The 18,006-nt window shown below is 31.3% G+C and overlaps 1 protein-coding gene and 1 long non-coding RNA gene across 5 annotated transcripts in view; one reads left to right on the forward strand and one right to left on the reverse strand.

The window, feature by feature from the left end:
• Positions 1–4,210: 4,210 nt before the first annotated feature.
• LOC122532009 lies at positions 4,211–17,508 on the forward strand. Its single transcript, XR_006307431.1, has 3 exons — positions 4,211–4,706; positions 8,944–8,946; positions 17,497–17,508. It is a non-coding gene; the product is annotated as an uncharacterized LOC122532009 (long non-coding RNA).
• LOC122532001 (glucose dehydrogenase [FAD, quinone]-like) overlaps positions 11,937–18,006 on the reverse strand; it is a 48,516-nt gene continuing 42,446 nt past the window's right edge. For 3 of the 4 annotated variants that reach the window (XM_043660404.1, XM_043660403.1, XM_043660402.1), the window contains exons 2-6: positions 17,164–17,378; positions 15,059–15,144; positions 14,600–14,764; positions 14,144–14,296; positions 11,937–13,370 (exon numbers count right to left, since the gene is read on the reverse strand). In XM_043660404.1, the coding sequence (XP_043516339.1) occupies positions 12,075–13,370; positions 14,144–14,296; positions 14,600–14,764; positions 15,059–15,144; positions 17,164–17,308 (1,845 nt within the window). In that variant the 5' untranslated portion in view covers positions 17,309–17,378 and the 3' untranslated portion in view covers positions 11,937–12,074. Of the gene's footprint in view, positions 13,371–14,143; positions 14,297–14,599; positions 14,765–15,058; positions 15,145–16,047; positions 16,257–17,163; positions 17,379–18,006 lie in introns of all 4 variants that reach the window. The other variant, XM_043660405.1, reaches the window with a different exon arrangement.

An 18,006-nucleotide genomic window follows, 5' to 3' on the forward strand; every position in this document is an offset into this window, starting at 1 on the left:
CTATCAAACAATTTTAAAGCTATTTCCACACTTTCCACTAACACGTCCAAATTTGAATTACTGGTAAAATATCTAGGGTAAATTAAGGGTGCTGCCCACAAAGGATCACTCTCGTTCAATAATATAAATCCTCTGCTTTTAGGCGATAATAAAAATGGTAGAATATAAATAGCATTGTAGTAAGAGAATGGTTCAACACCTATCTCGAAAGATTTTTACAAGTTATTACTTGTTAAAATGTATAAAATCTAACAGAACTTTGATTTAGCGATTGCATTGTATCATAATTTTTTGTTAATAATTCAGGAAGTTAATAAATGCCTCAAACTAAAGTTTTGTAATTGGAATTTTCCGCCATCTCAGTCATCACTTCAAAGTTTCACGAATATCTTTACCTGATAGTACATCGAATTCACAAAAGTATTCAAACACTCACCGTGAAAATCTTATCTGCAGTTCATAACCACTTACAGTCTTATAATTTGCGATGTCTTACACGATCGATCATCAATTAATTGTAATATTAATTATAATGTTATGTTACGTAAATTAAAATACAAATGTTATTATATACTTGTTATGGTTATGGCAAATTCTAGTTTAGCGGCATTTTCCAAATTCGATTGTTTCTGTCTAGTATAATTTCTTCAATATGACTCTTTTCTTTAAATAACAAGAACTATTTTTTAAACTAACTTCATCGATTTCTTCTGATGTCTTGTTCCAGTAATAAAGTGAACCTCTCATTAAGAGAACGATAGCAAAATATTGGGAAGTTTACCGTATAAATTATAATAAAAAGAAGTTGGTATATTAATAATTAATTTGTATACTGATAACTAAATAGATATAATTTAGATAACCAGTTGAATAATGATTGTCATAGGCTAATGAAATATAATTTAATATTAAATATAGGTTGTACGGCTGGATGTATCTCAAGTCTCGATTTGAATAATATTGTTTTTGGTCGTACTTTTATAGCGCGTAAAACGTTAATATGTATAAAACGTGCGTAAAAGGTTATATGATTTTTATTCAATAGAAATGTTATCATTCGCCTTGCAAACGTATTGATGCAAATGATACTTATCGCGTTTTATTAAAATATCAAATTTACATACATAAAGGCAAATTTATATATCGATAGTTAATGGTTTTGCATTTAAAAGTAGAATTTATTAGTCTACACTTTTTGTATTTATTACAGATAAGGTATATGAATAAATTTTGCACCTTATGTAATTTCGTGTCCTATAATACCGATATATCAAAAAATCATTCAAGTTGATCAAGTAGTGAAACCAGAAATATGATCTTTGAAATCCATTATAGTATTGTTTAATTTACAATATTGAAACATGTAGTTAGTTATTAATCGAAATCATTTTACTACGTATCACAAAGAGCTCTATTCATGTCTTACGATGGGTTTTTCTTTTATATGATTTATTTTAATGATACTAATACTTAGTTATATTAATTTTAAAGATACTAATATTTGGTTATAGAAGTCTGATAGAAGAATAATTCGTAAAACATTCTTAAACATAATTTGTAACTAACTAAATTATTAACTATTCCTTAAAACCAATATTAATATTATTATCTTCTCTCATTTACTTGCATATTCAAATTTGTGTTAAATTTTAAATGTGATTTTTATTATATGAAATCAATAATGCGCGAAAAGTAAAAATGCAAGTACGAAATTGCTTAAGTGACGAAACAGAAAAAAAGAAGAAAAGTAGATATGGTATACATAATGATGAATCTGAACGTTAGACAACTGATGTTATTTTCCCCTACAGAATTTAAGCACATTATAAATAATGTGAGTTCAGCAACCAATGAATAATTTGAAATCTTTTGCAAAATGATTGTAATATTCATTGTTCTCTGGAAACTTTTTGTCCTCATAATGAATAGATTACAATACAATAAAAGAATGTCTGACCTTGAAATAATAAAGGTCAAAGCCATAACAGATAATTCTTTAATACAATAAAAGTAATTATTTGGAATAAATCGAATAAGAGCGGTTTAAAAGATTCAAATATGATCTATGTATAGTATGTAGTATTAAAAATATTTTTATGTATGTACATCTGCATTGGTTGAATTAAAGCTACTGGAAACACCATCATTTAAAAATAAATGACTGTTAATGAATAAGACGTCTGTGGGATCCACATATATATATAGCAAAATATATAGTAATTAGTAATACATGGTAATAGTACAATATAAAATAGATATATTTAGTAAGTATTATAATAATACTCTATTCTATTACATTTATATTATTACAGAATTACATATACGTATCATATTTATATATTATAGAATTTCTATTTATTTACAATTTAAAATACTTTTTTTACCATATACAGTTGAATATACATTATTTGTGTGTTATGTTATTTATTATAATTCTATATCAAATTACATTATGGTATTGATGTTTATTTGTGTGTTATGTTATTTATTATAATTCTATATCAAATTACATTATGGTATTGATGTTTATTACTTGTACTTAAATGCTGTTTGGAAAGACAACCGATTTTTCCAATTGTCGATATAATTTTGAATAAACATTTTAATAGATAGGAGGTTGAAAAGAATAAGAAATATTTTCCCCATTTAAACCAGCAATAGCAATAGCAATAGCAATAGCAATAGCAATATGCATACATTATTTTAATATTACAGATGAAAACCTGAAAGCCTAAATATTTACACCATTATTTATTAAAATATATCAAATCAAACAGAAGTTTCTAAAATGAAGAGAAAATAATTTTCTGAATTATATTTACATAATCGATCTCACTGTCTACAAAACTTTTTCCATATAAGTCATCAACAAATCTTGAAATTTAAGGATTAAACTTTAACAAATTGTCGGATATATTGCAAGTAATAAAGAAACCACTAATTTTAGCTTTATATGAAAAATATCTTACGTTATAACACAGTAACTCTGATCTAATCTTTGTGTGTCACTTTGTCATAATTTCTAGTTTTAAAAAACACCAATTCGTGATCAATACGAAATTTTGAGCAGATGAAGCCAATGACGATGATTAAGAATATTAGAATTCTATGCATTGTATGAAAATTTTTTATTAATATCTCGGAAATTAATAAATTTCCAAAACTAAAGTTTCATATTCTCCTCCATTATTCACAACTTATATTGATCTCATGTTTTCTAGATCAATATATGTAAAATGTGCAAGATCACAATATGAAATTGAATATCTGTATCTGACAGTAGGTTGACTGGTACTCAGTAATACTATTACTAAGAATTACTCTATTATTAAGGATTGTTATCGGAGTGACGGAAACTGAAAAAAGGAAGTTAATTTGAAGAAGTTTAGATAGGAGAAGTGCGATTATACGAGGTTTGGGGAGGTAGAAGCAGAAGGAAGGAAGATACGTTGGAGAAGAAAAAGGAGTGGGCGACGGGAGATAAAGGGAAAAGGAGAAATGAAGAAAAAAAAGAGAAGAGAAAGAGAAGTTAGAAAAAACAGGTGTTAGAGGATCAGAAGCGGTGACATCGTTAAACAAAAGAGGAGCACAGCAGAGGAAAAGAAGATCTCTAGAGAAGATCTAAAGAAGATTGGAGAAAGCAGAGAGCTTAGAAATATGAAAGGAGGGATCAGAGGGGAGAGATCTGTGAGAGAAAAGAAGGTAGGGGCGGAGAATAATGAAGGAGGATTGGATAAATGAGCAAAGGAAGGGCAAAAGCAGAGGGAAAGAATATGGAGGGGGAGTCACCAAAAAAGATAAAAGATAAAGAAGAACAAGAAGAAGAAAAAAGGAAGGATGTAGAGGAGCTTAGAGAGATCATACAGGAAATGGGGCAGCAACAGAAGGAGATAATCTAGGGATTAGGAGATAGCGTGGAAAAGAGAATTGGAATGGAGATGGGAAGCTCAAGAATAAAATAAGGGAGGAAATTAGAAAGATAGTGGAGAAGATGGTAGAAGAAAGAAGAAAATTAGAAGAAAGAATAAATAAGCTGGAAGAAAGGATGGGGGAGATGGAGGAGAGAGAAGGGGAAGAAATAGGAGAGAGGGGGCAGGGAGTAAGGAGTAGGATTAGGGCGATAGAAAAGAAGTTGGAAAGAAAGGAGAGAGAAGAGAAGAGAAGGAATATTGTAATAAAAAAAGTGAATCTAAAAGGAAAGGAAAAGGAAAAGGTAGTGGAAAGGATTATAGAAAAGATAGGTGAAAAGACGGAAGTGGAAAGTATAAACAGGATAGCAGGAAGGAGTGATATGGTAGTGGTGAAAATAGGAAGCTTAAAACAGAAGATGGGCATAATGGCCAATAAGTACAAGCTCAAGAGAGAAAAGGAAAGGTTGGACGATCTCACAGAGAGGGAGCGGGAAATGCAAAGAGAACTAAGAAAAATTGCGGAGAAGAAACGGAAAAAAGGAAGGAGGACGTGGATAAGATATGGGAAGATCCTGATAGATGATGTATGGTGGAAATGGGATGAGGAGGGAAATGTGCTAAAGACTTGGGGAATTAGAAGGGAGGAGGAGAGGAGTGAAGAGAAGTAGCTGGAGGTAGAGAAGGCAGGAAAGAAGGAAGCGAAAGGAGTAGGAGGAAATGAAAAGAGAATGGAGGAAAAAGGAAAAAAGGGTGAGAGTAATTGGAAAGTGGTGTTCTGGAATGTGGCAGGATTAGGTAATAAAGACAACTAATTCTGAGGTAAATTAGGAAAGTGGGAGGTTATGTTTTTGCTGGAAACATGGTTGGAGAGGAAGGAATGGGGAAGGATCGAGAGCAAACTGCCGAAAGGATACGAGTGGTATAAACAAGATGCAGGTAGGAAAAACAAGAGAGGAGCAGCAATAGGAGGCATATTAGTGGTGGTGAAGAAGAACTTGATGGTGGAAGAGCTGATTTCGGTAGCGGAAGGAATGATAAAATTGAAAGTGAGAATGGAAAACGAGGTGTGGAGATTGACAGGAATCTACACACTAGGGGATGTAGAAGAGAAAGTAGAACGAATAAAAGATTGGATGGAGATAGAAGAAAAGGAGGTAAAAGGAATAATTGGAGGAGATCTAAATGCAAGGACGGGGAAATTTGGAGGAAAAACATGGAGAGAGGATGAGGCAGAACAGGCAGGAAAAAGGAGATCAAAGGATAAGAAAGTGGACGCAGAGGGCAGGAAACTGTTAAAGGCGATAGAGGAGACGGGGTGGTTTATTGTAGATGGAAACATAGAGAGGGACGAGGGAGGAGAATGCATCTATGCGGGGGCGAGAGAAGAGTCAGTGATTAATTATGTATTAACAGATGATGAAGGAAAGGAAGGAATAAAAAGGATGGAAGTAGGAGAGAGAGTAGACTCGGATCACTTACCACTGATTGTGAGAGGAAAGGGAGAACAAGAGGGAAAAAGTAAAGGAAAAGAAAAGAAAAGATGAAGAGGAGATTGGACAACAGAAGGTGTGGAGAAATGTAGGGGAAGATTAGGAGAAATGGGGAGAAAAGGAAGAAGCACGGAGGAAATGGTGAAACAGGATATAGGGAAAATAAGAGAGGCGTTAAAGGAAGAGCTGGAGGGAGGAAGGAAGAGAACTGAATGGTGGAATGAGAAATGTAGGGAAAAGAAGACACAGGACCAAGAGAAGGAAACTGAGAAGCTGGAGAAGGGGAAAAGGAAGTAGGGAGGAATACGCAAGGCTAGATTAGAAATGGATGTATGGAGAGTGGTGAACAGAGGAAGAAGAAGAAGAAGGGAGAGGATGGGAGAGAATATAACAATGGAAGAGTGGGGGAGATATTTTACAGAATTAATGGATGTGGTAGAATGGAGGGTAGGAAGCAGTGAAAACGATGAGGGATTAGAAAGGAGGAGATAACGAAAGTGCTAAGGAGACTAAAAGATGGAAAAGCGGTGGGAACAGACGAAATACCAAGCGAGGTTTGGAAATACGGAGGAGGAGAGGTGGAGAATTGGGTATGGGAAGTGTTGTAACGGAGTATGGAGAGGTGAATGGTGGCCGAGAAGCTGGAAGGAAGGGTTGATTGTGCCAGTTAAGAAGAAAAGGGATAGGAAAGTAGTGGAAGAGTATAAAGGAGTTACAATAACAGATACTTTATATAAAATATGTGCAAGCGTAGTAGCGGAAAGATTGGTGATAGAAATGGAAAGAAAGAAGATACTAAGTAAGGGACAGACAGGCTTTAGGAAAAAACTAGGGACGATTAACAATATTTATACGCTGAACTATATAATATATAAGTATACGAGGGTAAAGGAAAAAAAGCTAATTGCGCTATTCGTCGATCTAAAGATGGCTTTCGACTCGATAGACCGGGTGAAGTTATGGCAAACAATGGAGAAAAGAGGAATAAGCGAAGATATGATTAAGAGAATGAAGAGGATATACAGGAAAACGAGAAGTAGAGTAAGAGTAGGCGGTGAGACAAGAGGATGCTTCTGGACAGCGCGGGGAATGAAACAGGGGTGTACACTAAGTCCGCACTTATTCAATATATTTCTATCGGATTTAGAGAAAGAATTGGGAAAGGGTTGGGAGGAGGGGTAACGATTGGCAAAGAAAGGATTTACTGCCTTTCATACGCGGATGATATTGTGGTGTTAGCGGAGGGGGAGAAAGAGATGAGGAAGCTGATCAAAAGATTGGATAAATACCTGGATCAAAGGAGGCTATGTTTGAATGTGGAAAAGACGAAGATAATGATGTTTAAGGTGGGAATGGGACAAATGAGCAGAGTGGAGTGGAAATGGAGAGGAAAGAAGTGAAAGAGTTCAAATATTTGGGTTATAGACTGGTGAGGAATGGGAGCCAAGAAGCGCAGATAAGAGAAAGGTTGAAAAAAGCGGCAATGGTGATGAGAATGGTATGGGAAATCGGAATGAAACTCTTTAGGAAAGACTGTGAAAGGAGGGTATGGCTATTCGACAGGCTGGTGTGGACGGTGTTGAGCTATGAGCATACGGAGATATGGGGATGGAAGGAGAGGGGTTTGGTGGAGAGGATCCAGGAGAGGTACTTAAGATGGGCGCTGGGGATGGAATGGCAAACGCCAGGATACATGATGAGGGAAGAGTGGCAGGGAGATCTATTAAGAACAAGAGCAGGGAAGTTAGCCTGGAGTTATGAGAAGAAGCTGAGAGAACGGAAAGGAGGGGAGGTGGCTAGAGGGTATTGAAAGGAGTGCGTGAGAGGAGGGGAAGGAGCAAGGAGAAAGGGGGTTGGGGGAAAAGAAAAGGGAGTTCTACAGAGTGAGGGGATTGGGAGCAGAAGAAGAGAAAGAGATGAATGGAGGAAAGGAATTAGAATATGAGGAAATCGAGAGGAAGCATAAAGAGATACAGAAAAGGGAAAAGTGGTAAAAGATCATAGAATCAAAGTATAATAAATGATACAAAGGCATAAAAAAAAAGGAATGCCAATTTACATGAAAGGGATGACAAATGGAAGACAAATAGGGTGAGAAGGCTCGCCAGGTATAGACTGGGGAATGAAATCAAGGAAGGAAGGTACTGGGAAATGGAAGAGAAAACGAAATGTAGGCTGTGCCAGGAGGAGACGTGGGAGCATGTATGGGAGATATGTGGAAGAAGTGGGGAGGAGGAGGGAAGATGGCAGGTAAACGTTGGAAGAATTCTGGAGGAGGAAGGACAAGGAGAAGGATGGTTGAAAAGGATAGAAAAAGAAATAGAGGGCAGGAAGAAGGAGCTGCAGGAACGGAGGAACGGGATATAGAGGGATGATTGGGAGGAGAGAGAGGTGGATGGAAAGCATGAATCAGAAGATGTGAGGGTAGATCGGAGGAGGAAGACAAAGTAGGGTAGGAAGAGAATGACGAGGGACGAATAGGACAAGGAAAAGGACAAAGCGATAATAGTACAAGGAATGAGGCCAAAGATAGGGTGGGGTGAAGGAAACGGATATAATTAGATATAAGAGCGGGCATAATGGAATATATAGTAGGATGTTAGCTATGGTAATGCTTATGGTGTAATTAAGTAGTGGTTATTATATTATTATTATATTATATTATATTATATTATTAGGGAATGATAAGTGAGTGGAGGTTATATGATGTTAGACTAGTGAATGATTATTGTATTTATTTCTAAGAAGACTGTATGGAGGTGGAAAAAAAGCGGAATTGTAATCCTAAGGGAAAACTATAAAGACCTATCTATCTATCTATCTACTAAGGATTAGTTAGTCTATTTAATATAAAAAAATTTTCAATTGATATCATCGTTGATTAACTATCGACGATTGATTTGCCAACGAAAAATGACACAACAGTTAGCAGGTCCCTTCTGTAAATGTACATACAATACAAATTAATACATTTAATATTACATACATTTAATTCATAAAAATATTCAAACGCTTAAGTGAAGGTATTACTTTTACAAACAGCTCAATTGCTTACAATCTTATTTTACTTTAACTTATAGGTTTCAATTTTTTATAGCAAGTAATTTTCAATCTTTTATATGTTCTGAGTAAAATAAATAAACTATAATATAGAGAAATTTATATATTAATAATTAATAGACGCATTATAGATAACTAGTTAAATAACGATTAATATAATGAATTCTAATTAAATATTACAAATATATGAAATATACGACATATATCAAGTCCCGATTTAAATAGTTTTGGTCATGCCTTTGTCTTGCATTTTATCATAGATAAAACATAAATCATAATATATGCTTGTATGGCACGAATAATTAATGCAAATATTGTTCATTGGAATCACGCATATTTTACTAACATATCAAATTTACATACATAAAAACATATTTACATTTCGACAGATAATGGTTTTGCATTTAAAAATGTAATTTATTCATTTGCATTTTTTAAGTTTAAGCAGTAATATATTCGCAGCAGTATAATATATTCGCAAGATAGTATTGGACATAATTTGTGAAAATGAAATATTTACTAATGGGTTATTTATGTGGTGGTCGACTTCGTCTGATAACTGTAATGAACGTTATGTATATATAACGTATATACAACGTGTATACACATACTGTATATATAACGAAGTGTATTACTTAAATCAACTAATAATAACAATAATGATATTGAATACATCATGTTTCTTTTTATTTCATCTTTTTAAATATAGTTTCTTGGAACACATTATCATTATAATGTTATTTTCACTTCGTTGTGATTACAACGTTAAAAAATTGTATGTGTTCAGAATTCTATTATGTGAGACAATAATTTGATAATAATTTGAAGACTACAGGTATTTATGCATTTTTCAATAATTTGAAGATCTATGAAATTCTTAAAATCACCAAGATTTGAAAAGTCATGGAGAATTTACTACAATCTAAGATACATAAAATATTAGAAATAAAATATTTTTTAGAAGTAGAATATTTTCTGTTGTTGTGTGACCGGATTAAGAAATCAATATATTTCTTAATATATAATTATTTGAATCGATTTAGAACTATAGATCTGAATACAACAGTTAGCTTTCTTGATATATACTTTTTTGATTCTGGGACTATATTTTCGGATGCATCCATTAGTTTCGAAAACATGCTGCTAGATACTAATAGCAAGTCTATGAATTCAAGTATAACGAAAAACTCTCTCGCAAAGATAGAAAGCAATCTATATATGTATGTTAAATATAAAATAAGGAGAGAATATTGGCGAATGATAATTTCTGAAACTTAATGAATATTTAAAAAAAAACCACATGCTCTGTTTTTACATTTCCATCGTGTAATGTACGAAAATATTTAAATACATAATGTTAGAACTATAATTGAATATTGTTATCGTTAAGTTTGGCTTGGGTTACAGAAAATATATATAAATACAATTCTTTCTTCTTGCAATACAATATCTTCTTGTCTTTATAAAATTTCATTATCTTTTTTTTTTGGACAGTAGTGCTCGACAAACTTCTAGCTATAAATTCGATCAAACATGAAATTAATATTATTTAATAACATTTTTAATCCTGTGAATGACATCACTGGATGTTTCAAGGGACAGGAATTATTGCTTAATTTGGAAATTTTTCATTCAATTTAATATTATTATTAAATCTAAAAAATTTAATATTATTGTTTAATCTCAAAAAGTGTAAAATACAAAATAAAATTAAATAATTTCTTAACTCTTGAGTAATTTCTAACTTTTGTGACATGATACACGTTGATTTAGTTATATGCCACCCTATAACGCGGGTTTGAGGATTAATCATCAGCTTTTGAACGAATCTGCACGTTAATAAATACGGTCTTTTATATAAATACGGTTCTTTTATATAAATACAACAATCTGATAGAAATTAATCAGTTTATATTTCTAAACGATCTACATAAAAGTTCGAATATAATAGAAAATAAGATAGAATTTGTTTTAGGATCGTAATAACGGTCAACGCATTATACAACTATGCAAACGAGACATCGAATAGCGTTCATTTGAAATATATGATATATGAAACCAATATAATAGAATTCATTTTTCTATTTTTACACTTTTTCTTTGTTTGTCGATATGTACGGAGTACTGGAAAGACTTAAAATCGCCAATTGCTTCAACCCATCTTGCACATGTACATAGCACCATTAAATGGCGTTGCATTTAAATGAGGTGATCTAGGTAATCTTTTCAAATTGTAATAAGGCAAACAATATTTTTCATCTAGCACGAATGGTATCAAAAAACTAATAACAGGTAAGAAATTCTTTTTCCATTTTTCTCGGAGTTTTCAAATTGAATTGATGTTTTCTTTTCATACAACCACTTACTTTCTTTATTGCATTGTGTAACTAGTAAGACATACATATAGATATGTAAAGAATATAACATTGAAATAACACTGATGACTAAAAATTTAAGTTTTACGTAAAATTTATCTAAAATTAAAATTTATTTCTATCAGAAACCATGGCCAAGAAACATGTTTACTATTTATTGCATCAATGATCATCTCTTGTAATAGCTTGAAATCTCGATTAGTGTATAAAAGTTTGTCAATAATACATGATGGAATACTCAACGCAGGAAGAAATCAATATGATATTCATCTATAGTAAAAGTGATTAGTGTTTGGGAGAAGCAGTTGGGAGTGTACAAAGATACATTTCATAATCGTAATTGTCAATTACGTAACATGTGCAAAGGTGGTCACAAATTTTCGTCAAATTGAGAGTATCGTAAAAAAATGTATGATGACAAAACTATTAATTACGCTAGAGTTAATGAAAATCCATATGATAATCAAAGGCAACTTGAGTGTGAGAGTAGCATTTCTAAAATTAACATAATACGGATATAAAAAAAAAAAATAATTTCACCCGCATTATTTATCTTTACATTAAGATATTCACGGAAGAGATTTTTAAAAGAAAATCTTTTAATTTTCAGATATCAATGTTAACAAATTATTAGTCTTTTGATACTATTCATATTAGGTGAAAAATATTTTTTGCACCGTCACAATTCGAAAAAATAAATGGTCTTACTTAAATGGACAAGCTGCATAATAGAAAAACTGGTGAATGTTTATATATACTAACTGATACAAAACTTCATAAAACATAAGAAAACATGCAAAAATCACAAATTGAAGTACTTTTTAAAATTTCCTTCCTTTAGTAAAAACTCTCTGTTTCAAATTTATTCATCTGTCCGCATGCGTAAAATTGTAAATTTTAATAAATATCTAGCGTTGTAATTAGTAGATATATACAGTTACAATATAATAACGACTGTATAATAATGATATTACAAGTCAAATTCGTTAAAAGAAATACTTCTTTTATTTATAAGATTTTTCTTAATACTAACAATTTATTTTAATAATAGAGCTAATAAACTGTAATTCAGCGACCATTGTATTATGAAATCCCTCTTTCTATTGTGTACATATAATTTGATAATACAATATTACATTATTTATTACTTTAATATTTATTTTAGTATTGCAGCAGATAAGTAGAGACAATTAACTATCATATTTAAGCTTTATTTAATCCATTCCATATTATATAACTCAAATTCTGCCAAACAACCATTCTTCCTTAATCATAGCACTAGCTTTCTCCGCGATCATAATAGTAGGCGCATTCGTATTTCCCCTAACAATCTTTGGCATAATCGAGGCATCTACAACCCTCAAACCATCGACTCCATAAACCTTCAACCTGTCATTCACGACAGCCTCAGGATCCGATTTTGGCCCCATTTTGCAAGTTCCAGCCGAATGAAAAAGAGTGCCTGTATATTCCATCATTACGCATTTCCAATAATCCCTAACACCAAACTCAAATTGTTTACAAGCGGGTAAAGGCTTATCCATTAACTTAAAATCATTCTCTTTAAACGATTCTGTATCAAATAATTTTAATGTTGCTTCCACCCCTTCTATCAATACGTCCAAATCACTACTATTTGTAAAATAACCAGGGTAAATTAAAGGTGGAGCCCAAAAAGGATCATCATCATTTAACAATATAAATCCTCTGCTTTTAGGTGACAATAAAAATGGAATAATAGACATAGCATCATAATAAAGTAATGGGATAAGAGGTATATCAAAAGATTCGGCTGGATAACTTAAAAAATCATTTTGATCAGCTGTAACAGGAATTAGTTGGATATCAGGCACGCCATTCTCATCTTGAAGCATTGTTTGAATGAAAGCATTGATAGAAGTAGGACCAATTGCAGATAAAGGTCCCTTATGTGTCTTCTGATAAGACAAAATATCTTCCTCCTTAATGAAAATATTTTTATTCGTGGAAGTAAAATTCAGTGCAATTACTAGACCATACATTCCTACATGATCTTGAAAGTTCCTTCCAACTGATAAATTATTAATTATTTCAATACCGTGTTTCTCTAATTCTTCTCTTGGTCCAATTCCAGACAGCATGAGGATTTTTGGTGAATTAATCGATCCAGCCGAGAGAATCACTTCTTTTCTAGCAAAAACTGTATTTAATTTAGTTCGGTTGTTTCCTGAAGTATATTCGACGCCTGTTACACGTTTTGTTTTGTTGTCTACAACCAATTTCGTAACGTATGATTCTGTTTTGATGGTTAAATTTTTGCGTTTGCTTCTGATGGGTCGTATGAAAGCGTTATTAGTGCTTTGGCGTGTTCCATTAGCGGATGTCGTTTGTACCTTCATGACACCTACTTGGTTCTTTGCGTTGACATCCACGACTTTGTAACCTAGTTCTTGCCACGCATTCAGCAAGATCTCGGCGTTAATATCGACATATGAAAATCGTTGTACCGATTGGTAACCATGTTGATTATGATAGAGTGGATTGTCTTCCACTATCTGGAAAAATTGAAAGTAGTTAATAATTTTAGATGAATTTAAATTTTTGTTTGGTTTGTTTGTTCTAGTTTTAGTTTGATTTAATATGAATTTAGTGTGTTATGAATTTATCACTGCTAAAACGAATTATCACTAGTTTTTTTGATAAATAATATTTAGAAGAAGACCATGGTTATATTTTAATTATATTTTTTATGTATTTATAGTAGATGCAAAATACGTATAATAAATCAGAGAATTGTAGATAAATTTGTTAAAATATTTAAAGTGGTAAAAATTAATTTAAATTCGTTCTAATTATCGAAAATTTAAATTGATCAGCGTTAGAACAGTATAATATAATAATGATATTTATGTATTGTGTATATATATAGCAAAACTTAAGAAAATTGTTGTCAGAATACCTCCCAATTTTTTACCATAAATAAGTCAATATCTTTTCGTAGAGCAAGATTTGCTACATCAATTGAAAATATATAGATAAAGCAATTATGTACTATAAAACAAACATTACGTGATTTTATATAAAAAAAATCATCAATATTCATATCCACCTAAAACAGCTAAATTACTACTCGTAATTACTACACATTGAATTTGAAATAATTTTCGAACGAATATCTGTGAGGATAATTATATTAAATGATTCTTGCCTTGTTTAGAGAATAAAACTCATTCTGATTATAATTAAAATAATAATAATAATAAATATACATTGTATACAGTTTAATCTTATGGTAAATGATAATATGAATTCTAATTAAATTTGTTACCTGTGGATCCCTATTATTTTCTGATTTCAAAAAGTAAGGTAAAACTTCTTCATAGCTCCAGCCACGATTTCCTGCATCTGCCCACCCGTCATAATCTTTTGCATTACCACGAACATATATCATGTAATTGGTAGTACTGGAACCACCCATCACCTGTAAGTATAATAATAAATTTTTAATACTAGACCTACTTCAAGTAATGCTAGATTCGTAACAAATTTGACGAATATAACTATAAATATATTCATGATATTTCGAGACATTTTGTAGAATATAATATATAAACATAAACTCTTCTATAATTTGTGTTCCAGTACATTTGTCATTATAATCACCTATGTTATACTAATTGTTTACAAATAAATGGAAATTTTAAATTTTCTGTTTATTCTTGACAAGTCAGTGTCTCGTATGAAGTTATAGAATGTTAAAGTATCGAAATATGTGTCTACATACTTTACCCCTTAGCATCGCACAACCTCCATCTTTCCTGGATCGACAAGAATGCTGCTCCGGTTGCATGCGATACATCCAATCGATATTGCTTCCAGGTAATATAGAGACAAAAGCCGGAACATCAGCTGGCTCTGGTTCTTCTATACCAGCTTCCAATAACAATATCTAAAAATGTAATTCAAAGTATTCGAAGTATTTAAAGTATTTAAAACATTTCAGTAGATTGTTACTGAATAGTGAAATGACGATTAATATCATGGAACGTATCATGTTATAAATATACTTATTGGATTATCTAACGTTCAAAAAAAACAAAATATCGTTGAGTAACAATAGCTTTAGTAGATATTCCATCTAGCCTTCATTTAATTCAGTTATTATATAATTTTAAAAACATAAGTCGGCATAGATAACTGCACGTTAGTACGTTATAACGCAAATATTTAATTTTATGAATACCTTCCAATTTTTCACTTCGCTTAATCTGTTTGCAACGACACATCCGGCTGATCCAGCTCCCACAATAATAAAATCATATTCTTCCTCTGGAAAATTCATATATAAAATATGATTTTAATTATAAAATGTGGGATTATTATATATTATATATTATTATTATTGTAATTAATAATAATATTAAATATATTTGTGATTATTATAAAACATATCATCTACAAATTGTTATTTAAAATTACACACAACATATTTATATATTTTTCATTGAATTTCGCTGCAATCTCTTTCCCGCGCTCAGAAAATGATTAAATAATCATAAAGACTAAAATAATGATTTTATATGATAATATATTGAGCGATCGTTAACTTTTGATAAATTTCTGCACAAAAATGTTTGCGTTATATTCTCCAGAACCATGTTAAGTACAATGACTTCTACATAATGTTGACATTTATAAAACATAACGATCAAAATAACGATAGTTTCAGTAATAGTAATAGTTAAGTTATAGTAAAAGTGGTATGTTTAATACAAGCACATGTTATTGCTAGATAAAACATAATTATACAATTGCTTGAAATTTTAAGCTGCAAACTTTTCCATTTTTCAATGAAACAAATCTTTTCGTATACTTTTTGGAAAAATCAGAATACTGTAAAAATTGTTATACAGATAATTACAATTTAAATATACAGAGTGTTGCGGGTTGTCATATTCAAAGTCTGCCATTGTGTTTTGCAGGTAAAATATCATTTGGCAAAAAGTCTACAAATGCTTGGTTGACAAGCTGTAAAAAGAAAAAAATGAACGTAAACTATGTGTGTATTTTAAAGTATCAGTCTCCATTATCAATATAAAGTGATATCGAGACTATTGGTGATACTTTTATTATACCTTTTTATTCATGATTTATGGGATTTTGGCTACACGATATTTTAGTCTTAATTTTACTTGCCTGTACTATAATTAGATTATTTTTGCCTGTATTTACCTATACTCTCATTTGGATAGTCTTCAGAATGACCGAAGAGATTAACGACGAGTGTGAGGAACATAAAGCTGGATGGTTGACAGACTGATAATGTAGAATTAGATGTGCAGAAGCTTGATAGATTTGCAGGTACCCAAGACATCTTTTTGGTATCAGCTTATGACTCCTGGTCGTTTGGAATTTTTGGTCACCTTGATGATTTACTTAAATGTTGAGAACAATTATACATGGTTAAGTATTATACATGTGTATACGCTACTTCCATTTTAACTGGACATGTTCAAATGTTTGAGGAAATATGAAGAGTATGGAAAAATATTTAAAAAAATATGATATCAAGATATACATGTTATGCAATGCTCTTACTTTTTAACCAGCACCTTGCACATTCTAATGATTTTAAATAATTAGTCATTAAGTACATAAGTATGCAAATAAGTGTATAACATGTTGGGTGGCATCGTTAATTTTTGATAAATTTCTGCGCAAAAATGTTTGCGTTAAATTCTCCACTACCGTGTTAAGCACGATAACTCCTACATAATGTTGACATTTACAAAATATAATGATTAAAATAACACGTTTCAGTAATAGTAGTAATTCAATGTATGTTTAATGCATGTTTACAAGCACATGTTATTGCTAGATAAAACATAATAATACAATTGCTTGAAGTTTTGAACCGCCATCTTTTGTATTTCTCAATGAAGCAAACACTTTTACATACTTTTTGGAAATCAGGAATACTGTAAAAATTGTATTTCATTTTGAAATACAGATAATTACAATTGAAATATATAGAGTGTTGCGAAGTGTATTCAAACTCTACCATTGTGTTTTGCAGATAAAAATATTATTTAGCAAAAAGTCTACGAATGCTTGGTTAACAGGTTGTAAAAAAAAAAAAATGAATGTAAAGCCATATTTCCATTTTAAAGTATCAACCTCTATTATCGATACAAAGTGATATCGAGACTATTGGTGATATCTTAAAATGATATCTTTATTATAACATTTTATTGAATGATTTATCGGATTTTGGCTACACGATATTTTAGTCTTCATTTTACCTGCATTTTCCTGTATTATAATTGAATTATTTTTGTCTGTATTTACCTATTCTCTTATTGGGATATGAATCTTCAGAGTGTCCGAAAAGATCAGCGATGAGTGCAAGAAACATAAAGCTGGATGATTGACAGGCTGATAATGTAGAATTAGATGTGCAGAAGCTTGATAGATTTAGAGGTACCCACGACATCTTTTTAGTTATCAGATTATGATTCTTCTTGGTTGTCTGGAATTTTTGGTCTTATTGATAACTTACTTAACTGTTAAGAACAATTATACACTTAGTTAAGTATTATACATGTGTGCATACTATTTCCAATTTAACTGGAAATGTTCATCTATTTCAGAAAACATGAAAAGTATGAAAAAATATTTTAGAAATATATGATATGAAGGAACATGTCATGCAATGCTCTTACCCGTTTGCTTTTGCAATGACTCTTAAACGACTAGTGAACGTCAAACTAAAATTTTTAAGTGAACTGTGTCACTTTTAATTACATATTCTTACATCTGACATACTTATTTTTTTTTTTACATACATTTCCATTTTTTATTTCATATTTGTCAAACGTTATCTGGTTAGCAGATACTAGCACAAATGACATAATTGATGCTTTAGTAATCAAATTTGCAAATAATTTCAGTGATTTCAATTATTTTCAAGAATTCAAGAAAATTAAGAATAGAATAAAAGAGGCCAATATACCCTTCTATGTCTGATTAATTCTTTTGAAGCTCCATAATTTTGACGAATACTATAATAGTCAAATTATATTAAAATCTCTAGACCTGGAATTCCTAATCCCTTAATTAAACAGATTACCCTGCTTAATTCTGTCGCACTTCTCATTTTATATAACTAGACTTAATTATGCTCAGAGAAAC

Source organism: Frieseomelitta varia, unplaced genomic scaffold (genome assembly GCF_011392965.1).
Source record: "Frieseomelitta varia isolate USP_RPSP 00005682 unplaced genomic scaffold, Fvar_1.2 scaffold_43, whole genome shotgun sequence".
Classification (NCBI taxonomy): Eukaryota; Metazoa; Arthropoda; class Insecta; order Hymenoptera; family Apidae; genus Frieseomelitta; species Frieseomelitta varia.